The following is an 18,513-nucleotide window of genomic DNA, read 5'->3' as shown; positions in this document are numbered from 1 at the left end:
CAATCAATGAATAAAAAGGGCTTACGTGGAGGATGGTGTGGGGGAGGAGGCGGGGCTGTGAGGGGGTTTAGCATCTCCTCCCCCCTCCCCTCCCCCCTCGCCCAGCTCAGAGGAGAGGGGGGAGGAGGAGGGCCTGGGGGAGGTGGGGGGCAGCTTAGGGGAGATGATGCGATGCTTGGTGCTGTTACAGCGATGGGGAATGTTCACTCCTGAAGAGACTGGAGGGAGAGGGAGGGGGAGAGAGACACAGACAGACACAAAGAGAGAGACAGACACAGACACAGAGAGAGAGAGAGACAGACAGACAGACAGAGAGAGAGACACAGACAGACACAGAGAGAGAGAGAGACAGACAGAGAGGGTTAGCTTGTTGCTATAGGTATTGAGTCAGTGGGCAGTGGCACAGGGCCAGACTGTACACTCTTCTAACAGGAGGACGATTTGATACCTAATCCAAGATCCTATGTTTTCCTATATTGGCAAGTAGCACAGACAGACAGACAGACAGACAGACAGACAGACAGACAAACAGACAGACAGACAGACAGAGACAAACAGACAGACAGACAGACAGAGAGACAGACAGACAGACAGACAGACAGACAGACAGACAGACAGAAAGACAGTGACAGACAGACAGACAGAGAGAGACAAACAGACAGACAGACAGATAGACAGACAGAGAGACAGACAGAGACAGACAAGCGGACAGTCAGAGACAGACAGGCAAATAGCAGGTCTTATATATTTTTTTTAAGATTTTTTTTTCCTGCTCTCCCCAAAATTTCAATAAACCTTTATGGCCTATTATTACAAAACAACAATACTGGTGTTGACAATAATAGAAGTCGCCAAATCATTTAAAACAATAAGCTTTGCTTTTAGAAGCATCGTGCCAGCCCAGCGCTGTTCCAAAACGTGTCAACGTGTGTCGTTGCCTGGGAAACGCACATCCCATAATACAACTGTTCGCGTCGCATCCCATAATAGTTTGATGATACTTGGGATGCCATTGTGAACATAGATGTGAACAGGTTAGCTAAAAGTTTAGCGTTGCCACCGACGGCCCCCACCGTTGCGGTCGAGGTACGTTTCGAAATCCCTCCAGGCCTGAAGATTTTACTAGGGGAAACACTGAACTTGCATCCCTATATTGACAGATGAAGGTATCTGCAACAAAACCCATACATACATACATACATACAGGGCCCGAAATTAGAGCCCGCCACCCGCCAATGGCGGGCATATTTTAGCTTTGGCGAGTTAGGTTTGGCGTCTCTCCGCCACGTGGCGGGTCCCAAAATAGTCGTTATGTAATATTAAAACTGTGTGTAGCCGCCTGTGTCCACCTTAGCATCTTTTTCCGACTGTTAAACGCTGGGAGTGCGCTGGGGAGCGCTGATCCCAGCGCACAATATACAAGGAAGCAGTCTAACGTTAGTTCAGTGCGGTAGTATAACATGAGTGCTTCCTGAGGCTGTTTCATTCTGGCTGCCGTATAGGCTACCAAATGTGACTCTGGAATGAAATGCAGTCGTCAATTTAGCGGAGGTAAATTGACAGCCTAATGTCGGGCGAATCAATCAATGATCAAATCAATCGCTCGCACTTGTTGCCGACACTCGTATGATACAGTATATATCAGGAGATAATAGGCTAGTTATCATGTGTGTTTTTGGTGCGCAGCTGGCTAACACGAGTGCTTTGTGAGACTGTTTCACATGGCTCTCCCGTATAGGCTACCAAACATGACTCAGTCTGGAATGGAATGCAGTCGTCAATTTAGCGGAGGTAAAAAGCGTCTTTTAACCTCTGTGACAGTCTACATCGGGCGAATCAATCAATGAATCAATCGCTCGCGCTTGTTGCCGAGCTCGTATGATGAGGAGATGAATCACAATGCTTACCACCAATAAAGCCGAAGGAGCCGAGAACGAGTGCAGGAGAGCTAACGCAGGTGCCAGGTGTGAGTGGGAGAGAAAGGTGTGTAGCCCAAGTTGTGCGCTGTCTGCAGTGCACTGAGACTGTCGCAGTTATTACTTTTAGCTGCATTGTTTTTTTTAAGCTCAAGATTGACTTGACATGTATTGATAAGATTGACTTGACATGTATTGATTAATCAATCATCAATCAATATATTAAAATAATTTGCTTCAAAATGGCCTCTTAACTTTGGCCTCTTATTTAAGTGTGTATTCTTCAACGTAATACCTTATCTAGTTGAAATGTACTGAAAAAATTGATATATATGGATATATGTGACTGGTAAGAAATATGCTTGGCGGGTAGATTTTTTCCATCTACCCGCCACTGGTCGGTGGGTCAAAAAGTTAATTTCGGGCCCTGCATACATACATATATACATATATACATACATACATACAAGCACACTGCTCAAAATCAGAGATGGGGAGCGCAGTGCAAGTTCATGGAGATTCGCGAAAGATGAGTGAAATTTCACTTCGATGAACTCTGTGAAGATGAAAACCTTAGTGATGGCGAGAGCCATTTCAGAATTACTGTCTTTCTACGCCAGCCTGGACATCATTATCAGCCTGGACATTAGGGCTGCAACTAACGATTACTTTGATAATCGATTAATATGTTGATTATTTATTCGATTAATCGGGATAAAAATGCGTGGATTTTATTGCAATAATTTTATTCAAAAACCAAATGTCCCCGATGCTGGTGGCAGCCCAAGCAAACCCCTGTTATGCTGACATGGTTGGTTAGGTTCGTGTAGGGGGGAATCAATTCCCCCCCCCGTTGTTATTTTTTGTTCTCGCTTAAACCGAATGTTTTATGGTCACTCAAGATTCTCGTGTTGGTTTGGTTCAAGCCTTAAAACTCGTTATATTTGGATTTATCGTAATGTCTGGAACTTACTTCCGGGACAAATTACGTCACGAAAAGTCACGTGCCTGTTGAGCTCTATTGTTCAGTTCACTTTATTTATACAGGAAAGGATAAAAAATGACATTTCACATGTACATTTAACTGGCCTGACTCAGTTACAAACTGGTTTTCAGCAGGTTCCTGTTCTGCAGTACATTAAACAAAAAATATGTATACAAGAACATGTTCAATTTCACTACATACAATATTATAGACCTAACAAGAACTATTATATTTACAGACATTCATTCATTCATCAATACGAAGACAGCAATAACAGAGATTAAAACCTAAGGGTGAGTCGGATCAGTGAATACAGGTGTTTTCTAGCATCAAATGTTGTTTGTAAGCTTTTTTGAAATGTGTATGTTGGAATGTGGCCGCTGTGCCACTGATGATGAACGGGTTCGGGGTTGGGAATTCTGTAAAGGCAAGTGATTGTGTGATCAGGTGCCGTCATTCATACTGTGTGAGTTGCTCTGCTTTTCTTGATGGCTATTCTATGTTTATTGACATGTGTAACTGTTGATTTGTTAGTGTAGGCTGGGTTTTAAAAATAAATTATGAAATTATTATTATATATTATATATTATATAAAATTATTATACATTATAAAAATTTATAAAGCTGTGTTTGGATGTTGGATAGGTGGATAAATTAAGGTTGTGGTGGTTTGAGTCCAGGCCAGCAGGCTGTGATAGATCACCATGGATCAGCATTTGGGCTGCTGTCCGTGGTGCTGATCCAAGGCTGGTTTGCAGGAGGCAGTTGTGTGCTTTGCAATTGTCTGCAGTCGTGTGTGTCCATGACTGTGTGTGTGTGTTACCCAGGGCTGTGTTACAGAGGCAGGTGTGTGTGTGTGTGTGTGTGTGTGTGTGTGTGTGTGTGTGTGTGTGTGTGTGTGTGTGTGTGTGTCTTACCCAGGGCTGTGTTACAGAGGCAGGTGTGTGTGCGCGGCTGTGGTTTGGTTCTCTGCCGGTCCAGAATGTGCTGCACCAACTCCTCTATACTGAAGTCACCTGAGCCCACTGAACACTTCATACTGTGGACTGCAGAGAGGGAGACAGAGAGAGAGACAGAGAGAGGGAGATAAGAGAGACAGAGAGAGAGAGGGGGGGAGAGAGAGACAGAGATAGATACAGAGAGAGAAAGACAGAGAGAGAGGGGGGGAGACAGAGAGGGAGGGACAGAGAGAGGGAGATAGAGAGAGAGACAGAGAGAGAGGGGGGGACAGAGAGAGAGAGGGAGAGACAGAGAGAGACAGAGAGAGAGGGGGGAGACAGAGAGGGAGAGACAGAGAGAGGGAGATAGAGAGAGAGACAGAGAGAGAGAGACAGAGAGATAGAGAGAGAGACAGAGAGAGAGGGGGGGGGACAGAGAGAGAGAGGGAGAGACAGAGAGAGAGGGGGGAGAGGGAGATAAGAGAGACAGAGAGAGAGAGGGGGGGAGAGAGAGACAGAGATAGATACAGAGAGAGAAAGACAGAGAGAGAGGGGGGGAGACAGAGAGGGAGGGACAGAGAGAGGGAGATAGAGAGAGAGACAGAGAGAGAGGGGGGGGACAGAGAGAGAGAGGGAGAGACAGAGAGAGACAGAGAGAGAGGGGGGAGACAGAGAGGGAGAGACAGAGAGAGGGAGATAGAGAGAGAGACAGAGAGAGAGAGACAGAGAGATAGAGAGAGAGACAGAGAGAGAGGGGGGGGGGACAGAGAGAGAGAGGGAGAGACAGAGAGAGAGGGGGGAGACAGAGAGGGAGAGACAGAGAGAGGGAGGGAGGGAGGGAGACAGACAGAGAGAGACAGATTATAATTATAATTAAGCAATAGCTCACTTTAGGCCATGGTATATGGTTATTATATCAAAGCTAAGCTTAGCTTAGTACACAGTCACACACACACAAAATCCAAAGTAAAGCACATGTAGAAGCCCAATCCAGATTAAAAGCAAGCGAGTGATATAAGCACCATCAGACGCAACACCAGAGGAGACATCAGGCTACACCGTCATAGATCTACGGTGTCATTCCTCAGAAGGACCAATCAACAGCGCCGCTGTTGTAAAAAAAAAAGTCTCCTTGAGCCAATGGGACAACAGCGCAGCAGACCCATGTCAGCCAATCAGAGGCGGTCTCCTTTAGGCCAAAATGGCGGATTTGTGCGCTGATGTTGCAATGGAACAACCTATTAGTCTTCGGTTTTTATCGACGTAATTCTTTGCCATTACCCTTAGCTTGGTAACGGTTACCCTTCAAACGGTTACCAAAATATGGCAATGTGAAAGTTATAGACACACTACAATTTAAATATGTTTTATTAAGAAATACTAATGTTCAAAATAGAACAGGCCCTGCTGGCAGCTGTAACCTGTTGGGAGGCAATGTGAATGTGTCAATGGTGTTTACATGTGTTAAAAAGAAATGTGTATAAGCTGTAATTTTGATGTAAACTAGAACAACTGCATATATGCCTCCACCAACAAGTCAGCAGTCAACATGCATGTCGTCTGTCCAGACTTTGACGTTTGACCCAAATGTGAAGAAATTTGGTCAATGTGTTGTTACTGAGATATGGCGTTACCGAGCCTGAAAATGGCGTTCGTGAGGTCACAGTGACCTTGACCTTTGATCACCAAAATGTAATCAGTTCATCCTTGCTTCCAAGTCGACGTTTGAGCTTGATGGAAGAAATTCAAATTCCATCCGCATGTCCTCGAGTGCCCACCGCCCGGGTGGGGTCGTCAAAAGGGCCTTTCTGTGTGGAGTTTGCATGTTCTCCCCGTGCCTCCCGGGGGTTTCCTTCATATAGGAACCCCCTTCACCAAGACATGCAATATCCTGGTTGCTAATGTGGTTCCTCCTCTGGTCGTTAAGGGCGCCTGTTCAGAGGGAGGGGAACTGGTTGGAATAGCGTGATCCTCCCACGTGCTATGTCCTACCAGTGAAGCTTCCCCTGTCAGGTGAAAAGAAGCGGCTGGCTAACTGCCCATGTCTCGGAGGAAGCATGGAGCCAGTTTCGGCTCTCCCCAGATTGGCAGAGGGTGGAGCAGCAACCAGGATAAGGCGGAATAAAATAAAATAAATATATATATATTAATTTGCTATTTGCACTACTGTCATAGTTGTTTTAATCAAATGTTTATATGTCTTTAGATGATTTTATGATTGCAGGTAACAACAACAACAACAGATGGAAACTAGCCTTGGCTATAATCTGGCTTGTTTACAAGCTGTTTTCTAATACATTGCTGTAATGCATTGGAGTCTTGTTCATTAACTTGCACTGTCCCTTCGCAAATAAACATATCAAAATCAAATCAAATCAGATATCGCATTAACGAACTTGGGAATGGCGTTCGTGAGGTCCCAGTGACCTTGAACTTTGACCACCAAAATCGAATCAGTTCATCCTTGAGTCCAAGTCGACGTTTGAGGCAAATTTGATGAAATTCTGACAAGGCGTTCCTCACACATCGCGTTAACGAACATCAGACGGACAACCCGAATCCATAATACCTCCGGCCTGGCTATCGCTGGCGGAGGCATAAAAAGGTATCAGTGGCATTTTGAGCGCGGCAAATGTACCAGCAGCAGGCAGAGGGCTTAGCTAACAGCTAGCTAGTCCTCACTCAGAATCTAATTGTCATACGTACGACTATAGCGTTACATTGAGTCATACGCCATTGTTGCATTTTAACCTTAACTTTTGGAACTTGAGCACAAGATTATTATTTTATATTATTTGTCAAAAGTCAAAAAAATATTTGTGCTGAACAGTGTGGCTAATTAACATTGTAATATAACGTGTGTGTGAGGGTGTGTGTGTGTGTGTGTGTGTGTGTGTGTGTGTGTGTGTGTGTGTGTGTGTGTGTGTGTGTGCGTGCGTGTGTGTGTGTGTGTGTTTCGTACACATGGGTTTAAGTTGGCTGAGCAGCTCGTCTCGGCTCCACCTCAGACTGTCATGGCGTTCGCTCACAGCGCACAGCAACGGACCGCATTTCCCAGAATCCTCCAGCGACGGCACATTCAGGTAGTGGACCAGCACGATGTCCGGGTTCTAAACAAACACGCACACGCACACGCACACGCACACATGCACACGCACAAATATATCAAACTGAACTCAATACAGTCAATCACATGAGAGGTGTGTGTGTACACGCACAGCAGTGATCTCGTCTTTGGAAACCTCTGGAGCGGTGTGCGTGTGTGTTTGCGTGTGTGTTTGTGTGTGTGTGTTGTGTGTGTGTGTGTTGTGTGTGTGTGTTTGTGTGCACGCGCGTGTGGCTGTGTGTGTGCTGACCTGTAGCAGCCAGTAGCATCGTCTGTGGAATGTTGGCACGATGGAGGAATGGACGTAGCAACCATACAGGCACTGTAACCAGGGACAACAGTTACCATGGAGACAAGGCAACAGGTATGATGTAGCTGTGCATCAACTGCTACAACTGCTACTATTTCAAATCCAAAACTTTATTTATTGACCAATTTTCTACAACAGAGCTTACTATCGCTGCGTTCAAGACAACTCGCAAGTCTGAAAAAAAACACATCACCGGCTTGTTCATTTGTAACAACTCAGAATTACAGGTGGGAAAATCCTCTAAGAGCTGGGGTTTGTTAAACTCGACATCAGGAACATACAGCGTGACGTCAGTAACATACAGCGTGACGTCAGTAACATACAGCATGAACTAGGGCTGCACAATTGATCCATTATTAATCCTGATCAAGATTTTTGATACAATCATGAAAACAAGAACATCTCAAATCAAGATAAAATGTGCTGCATTCCGTTTAGCAATGTTGCTTATTTTTTCAACCTTCCGTGGTAGAAGATGACCGTTCAAAGAAATAATTTTGTTGGTCAATAAATGCACGATGTTCTTAAAGTCAAAGAGTCATCGTGTTGGATAATCGTGATCTCAATATTGATCCAAAATAATGGCGATTATCATTTTGATTATAATCGTGCAGCCCTAGCGTGACATAGCGTGAAATTATATTAAAGGTCCCATTCCGTGCAAAAGCTGTTTTTACTTGTAAATGCATATATACTGCTGTCAGCCCTCCCTGTAATGAGTGGTCACACGCTCAGAACTGCCACAGTTGGATTTGTCCCTATCCAGCGTCACCCTGCAGTCTCCTCCAAGCCACACCCCCAAACGCGTCGTTTGCCGAGAGGGGAATTGGCTGGGAATTGGGACGTCACGAGCTTCCTTCTGCATACTGCGCGCGTGTATCTCACACAAGCTATCTGCACCATTTTGTCTATAGCCACAAAATTAACACTTCTAGCTGGAGCAACGCCGGCTGTACGTGATCCAGCAGCTGCGGAGGTGCATTCGGTAAGTCTAGGCATTTTGAGATGTCCTCTTTAGCGTAGTAACCGTTAAGTTAACGATAACTCGCAACCTAGCGTGCTGGTCCACAGACGCTAATCTGATTGGCCGCTGGGAGCCTGGGGCGGGCTCTTCCCCAGCGACCAATGGGAGCTGTTGGTTCTGAATAAATTAGCAAAACCAACCATTCTTGGGACGCGACGAGATGAGGAAGGGACAACTCCGTCACAGCAAACGGGCTTGCTGTATTTTCGACAGATTAATCCAGAATCATGTTTTGTGGACCAGAGACACACGTTTTTAAGAGGTTACAGCTGCACGAATTGGGACCTTTAAAGAAAAGCGGTAGAGCAGAAGCTAGCAGGCAGAGAGAGACAGGAAGCAGGAAGTGAGGAACAGGAAGTGAGCAGACCTCCATGCCCTGGACCTTGAGCTTCATGTGGTCCTCTCTCGTCGTCTTTCCATCCTTCCTCTTCTTCCAGCTGTACCCGTCCTTCCTGTACTTCACCTTCTTCCTGTTGTACAGGATGATGCTGCCGTTCTGAGGTCTGACACACACACACACACACACACACACACACACACACACACACACACACACACACACACACACAGACACACAGACAGACAGACACACAGACAGACACACAGACATACACACACACACACACACAGACAGACAGACACACAGACAGACACACAGACACACAGACAGACAGACAGAGAGAGAGACAGACAGACACACAGACACACAGACACACAGACAGACAGACAGACAGACAGACAGACAGACAGACAGACAGACAGACAGACAGGGAAGCAGGCAGGCAGACAGACAGGCAAGCAGACAGACAGACACACACACACACACAGACAGACAGACAGACAGACAAGCAGGCAGACAGGCAGAGAGACAGACAGACAGACAGACACACAGACAGACAGACACACAGACAGACAGACAGACAGGTGCAGAGAGGCGGGGGGACAGAGAGAGATTGCATATGAGGGAATACGGAGGAGATTAAGTAGAGTATTACGATACATTGCAATATGTATTGTATCGCAATGTATCGTGATACGTATTGTATCGTGAGGTCCTTGGCAATACCCGGCCATAATAGCTACAAAATGTAATACCTCTCAAATGGCAATGAAGAGTTTGTAATACTTTTTAAGGGCCTTCATTTCCCCTAAATTGATTTATCAGCTTTTAATACTTTTCATTGTAAACTGCTTTAGAAATAAAGTGACAAGCTGGAAGTTAGCATGGTGCTGGTTCCCTCAACGCCAGAGCATGTGAGCGGAGCGGAGCGTGGAGCGAGCGTGGAGCGAGCGTGGAGCGAGCGGGGGGGATTTTGGCTTGAGCGGGGAGCGGGGACCAGAGCGGTACCGGAGCCAAAGTTGGAGCGGCACCGATCACCCGCTCAGTACCGCTCAGTCCCGCTCCAGTTTCGATCACCACATGTTCGAAACAGAATGCATCGGTGTGTGGCTAATTGAGCCACATGTGAAATCTCCCAGCATGCATTGAGGCAAATACATTTCGACAAGAAATAGCAACCAAATCAGCCTAAATAGGCTAAGTGTTAGATAGAAATAATGTTTATGTTAGCACAACATGCAATTGTAGAACATTTCAATATTGGACAAAATAAAACATAGAAATCAAAACACAACCCTATGTGAAACATATAATCCAGGTGCTATATATATAGCCTCTACTGTGATGTAGGGCTGGGCAATATAATCGATACGGCAATATATCGCGATATTTTATTTCCCCGATACTGTATCGATACTTGGACGCCAAGTATCACGATATTATTATTATTTTATTTTTTTGCAGGCCATGCCATGCCAGGCCTCTGCATCTGGTGATTCCCACCCCTAATCAATACTGTATCGATATTTCCCATATCGATGCGTTCAGTAACACTCAACACTCAGTAGTTTTGACTAATTTTGTCCACTAACTTATCAGTATAAAGTGATGTACCGTAAATTCCGGACTATAAGCCGCGGCTTTTTTCCCGTTTTTTGGCCCCTGCGGCTTATATAACGGTGCGTCTTATCTATGGATTTTTTCAGAAAAAAAAAAAAAAAAAAAAAAAATCTCTCTTTTTTAGCACTCTTTCTAACTATAAATCCACTTCTGTTTTAATTTCCTCTCTTGCCCTCTTTTCACCACACCGCGGACACTGTGTGCACTGTAAAAATAAACAACGGTGGTGTTGTGTTATGTTGTTTTGTTGAAATGTTGTAATACGGTAAATGGGAGCTTCCTCAAACAGCCATCTCTTCCCGACAATCCCCTCTGTGCGTGACCACTTACATATGGTAATTACGGTAAGCAAACGGCCACTCGGGCAACAACTCCCTCCCCCGACTACCAGGAGAAAATCACAAACTTCGGCGAATTCACACAAAGGAAGATCAAGGAATATTCACAACAAGACGAGCAGTAGAAGCAACACTCTCACTTACCATGGGGAAGGTACGCAGAAATTCACACGAGGCAGCTTTCAAGTTGAAAGCAGTCAATCTCGCATTAAAAGAGAGCAGCCGCCGATCAAACAGAGCAGCCGCGCGTAACCTGGGCAAAAGGGACTGTCCGTCCGGGGGAGAACTACTGAACAACTCCCTCCCGACTATCAGGAGAAAATCACAAACTTCGGCGAATTCACACAAAGGAAGATCACGGAATATTATAGGAGTGTGAAAACATCCACAATTACCAACGGGTTCCAAAACGCTGGACTGCTGCGGGATGAAGAGGATGACGCCACGGGGACTGCCCCCTAGTCCGATACCTCACGAGTCCGATACCTCACGAGTCCGACACCTCATGGTTTTGGGTTAGGGTCTGGGGGAGGTTAGGTTTAGGCGTGGGGGTGGGAGAGGTTAGGTTTTGGGTTAGGGTCTGGGGGATGTTAGGTTTAGGCGTGGGGGTGGGAGAGGTTAGGTTTTGGGTTAGGGTCTGGGGGAAGTTAGCCTCTTTTTTCGGACTCGTGAGGTGTCGGACTCGTGAGGTATCGGACTCGTGCCATGGCACCTGAAGGAGAGAGGAGAGTGGTTGACGAAGCCACCCTGAACCTGTTCGTTTCCGACACTGAAGATGAGGACTTTGGTGGTTTCAGTACGCAGGAAGAAGAGGAAGACGAGGATTAGTGACTTGACTTCTCTGGTTACAGGTTTGCTGCACATATACGGTAGCCTATTGTTGTGTGATTTTGTCTGGGGATTAGTGACCTGACTTTTGTTTTGTTTTGTTGAAATGTTAATAAATGGGAGCTTCCCCAAACAGCGATCTCTTTCCCGACATTCCTCTCTGTGCACGAACCCTTTCATATGGTAATTAAACATCAAAACACCCGCGGCTTATAGTCCGGTGCGGCTTATAGAAGAAAAAAATAGTCAATTTTGGTCCCGCGGCTTATACACCGGTGCGTCTTATAGTCCGGAATTTACGGTACATATGATTACACTACCTGGGTGGTACACAGTGTGTTGTATCTTTAGCTCTATTATTTAATTTTGAGTAAATTCTGTAGAATATCGCAATATATCGCAATATGTATCGCAATATGTATCGCATCGCAATATATCGTGATACAATCGTATCGTGACCAAGTATCGTGATGCGTATCGTATCGTGAGATCCTTGCCAATACCCAGCCTCTACTGTGATGCACTGTGATGTCCGCTCCAATAAGACTTGGCTTACTTCATGTGCACGCCCACTATTTTCTTGCCAGCTGCTGCGAGACAAGAAGGAAGAGAAACGAACACGCAGCCGACTCTGCTGAGCTCATGTTATTTGTAATGAGCAATGCCCATTAGCCCAGGCGTTTAAACGCAAATGAAAACACCCTGGCCTTTTTATCTCTTTTATTCTTTTGAGCGGAGCGGAGCGGTGAGTGCGAGCGGGTGAAATCTGTATGGAGCGTGGAGCGGTCTGGAGCGGAGCGGTCTTGAGCGGCCGTGAGCGCTGGAGCGGGTGGAAAGGACCGCTCCGGGAGCGAGGAGCGGTAATTATCACCGCTCCGTTCCACTCACATGCTCCGCTCAACGCGATTTTTTTTTTATCATGTTTTTTTTTATTTTTCTCCACCAGCCGCTTCTTTTCACCTGACAGTGAGGAGTTACAGCACGTAGAGCATGGGAAGATCACGCCATTCCCCCGGTTCGCCTCACCTCCGAACAGGCTCCCCGACCGACCAGAGGAGGCGCTAGTGCAGCGAACAGGACTCAGACCCCACCGGCTTCCCGCCCACGGACACGACCAAATGTGTCTGTAGGAACGTGTGACCAAGCCGGAAGTACCGCTGTCAGGAATTGAACCCGGGTGATAGGTGGGCAGCTGTAGGTCAAGAGGTAGAGCGGGTCGTCCACTAATAGCTTTGATTAAAATAGGTCGGTGGTTCGATTCCCCACCTCCTCCAATCTGCATGTTGAAATGGCAAGATACTGAACACCAAATTGCTCCCGATGGCTGTGCCAGCAGCACCCTGTGTGGTAGCTTGCCGCCATCTGTGTATGAATGTATGTAGGCACATTAGGGGCTTTTCACACTACACTTAGTTGTCAGTCTCTTAGCCTGGGGCTAAAAGAGCTGTTAGCCCAGCGCTAAGAAAGCTTCCACGCTTCCACAATCCTGGCCCACTTCAAAGTGCCTGACTTTCCATCTCCACCACACACTGGTAACAACATCATCAACTTCAAATGACCCCTCCTCACCTTCAAAGCCCTCCACATCCTGGTCCCCCCCCTTATCTGACTGACCTCCTCCTCCCCCACCGCCCCACTCGTACCCTCCTCTTCCACTGTTATCCTCACCATCCCACCATCCAAACTCAAATGCTTTGGAGACCGAGCATTCTCCAGAGCAGCACCCCGACTTTGGAACTCCCTCCCCCAGACTGTCAGAGACTCACCCTCACTCTCCACTTTCAAATCCAGACTAAAAACCTACCTGTTTTCCCAAGCTTACAACCTCCCCTACCCTCAACCACCTCCTACCCCTCCCCCTCTCTCCTCTGTCCCTCCCTCATGCTCCCTCCCTCGCCTCTGTTTTCCATATATACCTGATTAGACATGCTAATTGTTACCTGTTGCCTGTTACTCCTTTGTTACTTTTGCTACTGTTATTTGTATCTCCTGCCTGTTGCTCGTTTCTATTTTCTTGTTTTCTGTTTACTCCTGTTGTCAGCGTCTTTGGGCCATTGAAAAGCGCTATATAAAATAAATGTATTATTATTATTTATTTATTATTATTATTATTATTATTATTATTATTATTATTAATAATGCGTGTGTGAATAGGGGCTAAGTTAGCCTGGGGCTATCTTAGCCCTACTACTCATAGCCCCGGGCTAAGAGCATGTAGTGTGAAAAGCCCTATTGTAAAGCACTTTGGATAAAAGCGCTATATGCAGTCCATGCCATGGTAGGCGAGTGCTTGCCCAGACAATGGCATTTTTCAATGGGTTTTTGGTTAGGTGCCTGAATGGGTTTTTGGTTAGATGCCTGAAATGAGGTCTGTGGTTGTTTATGATACTTAGAACTTTGTGTTCAGCACAATCTTCACAAATGAACACTACTTTTATGAGTTTTTAAGCGGTTTCTGGCGATTGCATTTATAATTTAATAAAAATCATGAAAGTTGCGCGGCATTTCTGGCTTTTAGGACTCATTGGTGTGGCGCTGTATTAATGTAACACTGTGTTTGTGCGTGTGTGTGTGTGTGTGTGTGTGTGTGTGTGTACCTGGTCTTAAGCGTGCAGGACAGCCACTCATCATGTATGTCAAATGATATCAGGTAAGACGCAATCTCCTGAAGAGACAAACAGACAGACAGACACAGACAGACACATAGACCGACAACAGGCAGACAGACAGACAGGCAGGTTTCAGTGGAGAGTTTCAGTGTCATGTTTTCTAAATGTGGTTAAAACACACTCTCTCTCTCTCTCTCTCTCTCTCTCTCACACACACACACCTCGTTAGTGTTCCATCGCAGGCGCTCGTTAGGCAGACTGGACGAGCGAGGGAGACACTCCAACAGCTTGTTGGGAAGAAACACCTTCATCTGTCTGTTCTCTATAGAGAGAGAGAGAGAGAGATGGGGGAGAGGGGGACATAGAGAGAGAGAGAGGTGGTGATCGCTTGCTGTTGAACTATAATGTTGAACTATAATGTTACAGTATGTTTTATTGTCTTGTGTTATGATCGCCCTTTTCCTCTTAGATATATATAGATAGATGGTTATTTCCATATTTTCTAGGCTATTTGTCAAAAGTAATAATTATCTGTTGATAGGTGTGTCATTGCGATTACACCCGCCTCTTATGTGAAGTGATTGGAGGAAGCATTCTCACGTCTCATAAACATGTCAATCAAAGTCACGTTTCCGGTGTCATGATTGACTGAGTTTAGAGCGAATAGAATCGTGTGTGGGACTGTGTTTGGCTGTGATTGGATGAGGGTGGTCCGAGAGGCGGGTTCATCTCGCCATCACTGGTATACCTGTTTGGTGTGGAGGAAAACGGCGGAGCGGGAGTGCTGCTGCTGAAGCGTATGGAACGCTCACCTGTTCACACACACCTGTGTGTTCACACACACCTGTGTGTTCAGGGATGAACTGCTACTAATCCTGTGGAGTCATTATTTCATGTTTCCTGAGAGAAAGGACTCTGTGTTTCATTATTGTACTAAAGACTGAAGGACCGTATCTGTCCATATTATGACATTTGTTTAGGAATCTACGGATTCTGCTTTTTACGTTGGGTTCCAGACCGACACGACGACACCTGGGCGCCGGGCAAATTGAGCCCGACCGAGAGAGAGGGCTGGTCGGTAACTACGAGAGTCGACAGTGTAAGAGTCCAGGTAAAGAATGCCTCCCTTTCTAATCATCACTGAATGCTGATTCCCAGTCGTAAACTGATGTACCACTTATGGGTGTTATGGTTAGCGCTGAAGATGTATGTTTCACCCCTAGACAACGAACGATGCCAAAATTACTCAATGAAATAGATACATCCATATGCGACCGTAACATTTGAGGATATATGGAAGCTCATGTCCGAGAGATGAGCTGTGGCCGGATGTGAATCGTAACAGTCTGTATAGGTTTAAAACAGTATTTTCCCATTTGTGGTGCTTGTACTATGTGCATTGGCAACACTGTAAGTCACTATGATCATGCCAATAAAGCTTCTTTGAATTGAATTGAATTGAGAGAGGAGAGAGAGAGAAAGGAGAGGGGGAGAGAGAGAGAGAGGAGGGGGAGAGAGAGAGGAGAGGGAGAGAGACAGAGAGGAGGGGGGAGAGAGAAAGGAGAGGGGGAGAGAGACAGCAAGGAGGGGGGAGAGAGAGAGGAGAGGGGGAGAGACAGAGGAGAGAGACATAAAGGAGGGGGGAGAGAGAGAGGAGAGGGGGAGAGAGAGAGAGAGGAGGGAGAGAGAGGCAGAAATGGAGCTTCTTACCAAATCATTTTGCGAGCTGTTTTGAGCTCATACCTCGATGGTTTGGAAGTAGGTGTGTGTGTTTATTTGTGCTTTTATAACATAACTGCTGTGAAACTATCAGAAAAAAAGGGTTTAATGCCTGCGTTTCAACGGTTTACTGGTGCTCTCTCTCTCCACATAAACACAGAACACAGCAAAACAATGTCCCACCACGAAAATACACAAAGGGCGCAGCATCTCTCTACATAAACACACTGCCGCACTATTATATGGGCCAGAAGTGATCGTTTTGAGGGGAAACTTTTGTCTAATTATATATATATTTTTTACTAATGAAATAGTTTCATAGTATACCTTTAAAACCGTGACACGATCCGAACTGTGAGTTTTGTGACGCGTTGCACCCCTACTTTACAGAACGTGGCATTCACCCGACAGCAGAAACAGCCTCACAACTGACAGCTGCGTGGAAAAGAATGCTGCCTGGAGCTCTTTGTACTCAGATGTCAGTACTGCCTGGAGCGCTTTGTACCCAGATGTCAGTACTTGTACTTGGTCTGAACAAAGGTGATATGGGTGCATCCCTACAGGTTTTGCTGTGGAGGACACAGTATATGAGGACACAGCATATGAGGACACAGTATATGAGGACACAGTATATGAGGACACAGTATATGAGGACACAGTATATGAGGACAACCAGAGCGTAGTAAACAGCAGGTGTAAATGAGGTCTCTGTGGAAATGGGGTGGTGTTTACTGTGTTTACCACATGAGTCCATATGAACGCCCCGCCCCCCTCATGTGGTATTCACCACTTGGTAAAGTGGACATTTTCTGAAAGCTTTGAGTTCACAATGTGGTTCACGAGTTTCATTTGAAGGGAGCATATGATGCAGGACGGACTCCAGACTGACCTGTCTCCGGGGAAACCATCTCCTTGTTGCTCATGGCGACGGGACGTCGTCGATGCTGGAGACCCTCACACACCGCACGACCGTCCGCATTGCCCCGCTGCACATATGCACGCACGCACGCACGCACGCACACACACACACACAACACACGCACGCACACACACACACACACAACACACGCGCGCACACACACACACACAAGCTGAGTCAATACACTGATCAATTGGCAACAAAGCTGGCCTGCAACATGACACCAGCATCACACACACACACACCTGAAATCCAAGCTGCTAACTGGCCGGCTCCACACACACTCTCTCTCTCTCTCTCTCTCTCTCTCTCTCTCTCTCTCTCTCTCTCTCTCTCTCTCTCTCTCTCTCTCTCTCTCTCTCTCTCTCTCTCTCTCTCTCTCTCTCTCTCTCTCTCTCTCTCTCTCTCACACACACACACAGGCACTCTCTCTTTCAAGTAGCTCCCTGTTGCCTAGCAACCGCCCAATGATCACCCACTTTACATGGAAAGAGTTTATATGACGTTAACACTGTTTGACTGTGTTCATGTGTGTGTAGTTATGTAACTATCTCTATTAGCTCATACACCCAGAGTTAGTATGTTTAGTGTGTGACAAAACAAACACACACACACACACACACATAATATACTGTAGCTCGGCCCACTAGCTACGTTAGCTTCAAAGCTAACGTGATGTGTCGCTTCTGTGACAGCTTCACTTCAACTAGCTAGCTTCAATGCTAACGTCGAAGCTAACTGTAGACATGACAACAGCTTTTTAACACACTCACAGCCTCTGACGTCACACCGGTCATGCATTTAAAAAGTAAACGAGGAACGTCAATTAAAAATAATGGCGTCATATTAATGTTTTGATTGGTTAGCTACACCGCTAGCAAGACTACACCGACGCTAGGCTAACATTAGCTCCTATCGGTTCTCTGGGTTCACATCAGCTCCCTAGCCCGGGCTAAGAGGCTTCATCCTGGGCTAAAACGCTCCGTAGCCGCCCGGGCAGCATATGATATAATACATAATAGAATATATTGTCACATATAATAATAAAATAATAACCGACAGAGTTAGTGACGCTGCAGCAGACAGCACAGAGCTGAGGTGTTTTGGTTCAACAGCCTCTTAAAGCTCTTCTTTACCTTCCGCCTTCAACACAGCCGCCATCTTCTCCTGCTCTGACGTCACTGCGCAGCTGGCAGCTGCTGAGGGGACGTACGTACGGTCTGTTACGTACAGTGTTCTTACGTAACATTATTTACGTTAAGTATGGATGGATGGTCTCCCTGATGTCTCCCAGGGGGGTCGAGAAGATGGTAAACAACGATCATTCTGGCTAAATAGGCAAAAAACAAATAAAGTAAACCCTAGCTTGTTTTAAAAATCAATGTAAAAACTGTTATCCACAAGTGTTATCCATGACCATGAACTAGTGCAGTGCCTGTTCCCCTCCCTCCACTTCACCACATTCACAAATCATGCTCGCCCACTCTTCACCCCCCCCCCCCCCCCCCCGATTGATCAAATTCAGTGGTAGAATTGCACAAAATTCACTGCAATTGCCCAGCAGCGGATCTGCCAAGTTCAAGTTTAATCGGACCACCGTTCTATAGCCTAGAGATACGCAAATGCCGTGTTCTGATTGGTCAACCTGATGGAGCGCACTCCCCAAGTGTGAAGTCGATCGGAGGAACGTTTCTCGAGAATGAACCGCTTTTTGTGTTACAGTAGGCTACGAATAATTGCATGAAATTCAGCACTGCACTCTGTTGGGTTGCCAGCAGTGTAATCTCTAAAATTTGAAGTCAATCTGACGAAAGGTTCTCGAGATAAGTGAAGGACAGACATAGACGGCCCTGTCTTTATT

The 18,513-nt window shown here is 46.1% G+C and overlaps 1 protein-coding gene across 1 annotated transcript in view; it reads right to left on the bottom strand.

Moving 5' to 3' along the window:
- Positions 1–16,704, bottom strand: part of camta2 (calmodulin binding transcription activator 2) — a 104,381-nt gene extending 87,677 nt beyond the window's left edge. The window contains exons 1-8 of the mRNA XM_083640840.1: positions 16,623–16,704; positions 14,236–14,336; positions 14,003–14,070; positions 8,647–8,782; positions 7,196–7,267; positions 6,802–6,949; positions 3,819–3,947; positions 26–218 (exon numbers count right to left, since the gene is read on the bottom strand). Of these exons, the coding sequence (XP_083496966.1) occupies positions 26–218; positions 3,819–3,947; positions 6,802–6,949; positions 7,196–7,267; positions 8,647–8,782; positions 14,003–14,070; positions 14,236–14,336; positions 16,623–16,656 (881 nt within the window). The 5' untranslated portion in view covers positions 16,657–16,704. The remainder of the gene's footprint in view (positions 1–25; positions 219–3,818; positions 3,948–6,801; positions 6,950–7,195; positions 7,268–8,646; positions 8,783–14,002; positions 14,071–14,235; positions 14,337–16,622) is intronic.
- Positions 16,705–18,513: the final 1,809 nt, after the last annotated feature.

Source organism: Poromitra crassiceps, assembly GCF_964638095.1.
Source record: "Poromitra crassiceps genome assembly, chromosome: 7".
NCBI classification, from domain to species: domain Eukaryota; kingdom Metazoa; phylum Chordata; class Actinopteri; order Beryciformes; family Melamphaidae; genus Poromitra; species Poromitra crassiceps.
The sequence above is the reverse complement of the archived record's forward strand: the minus strand, read 5'-3'. Positions and strand labels throughout refer to the sequence as shown.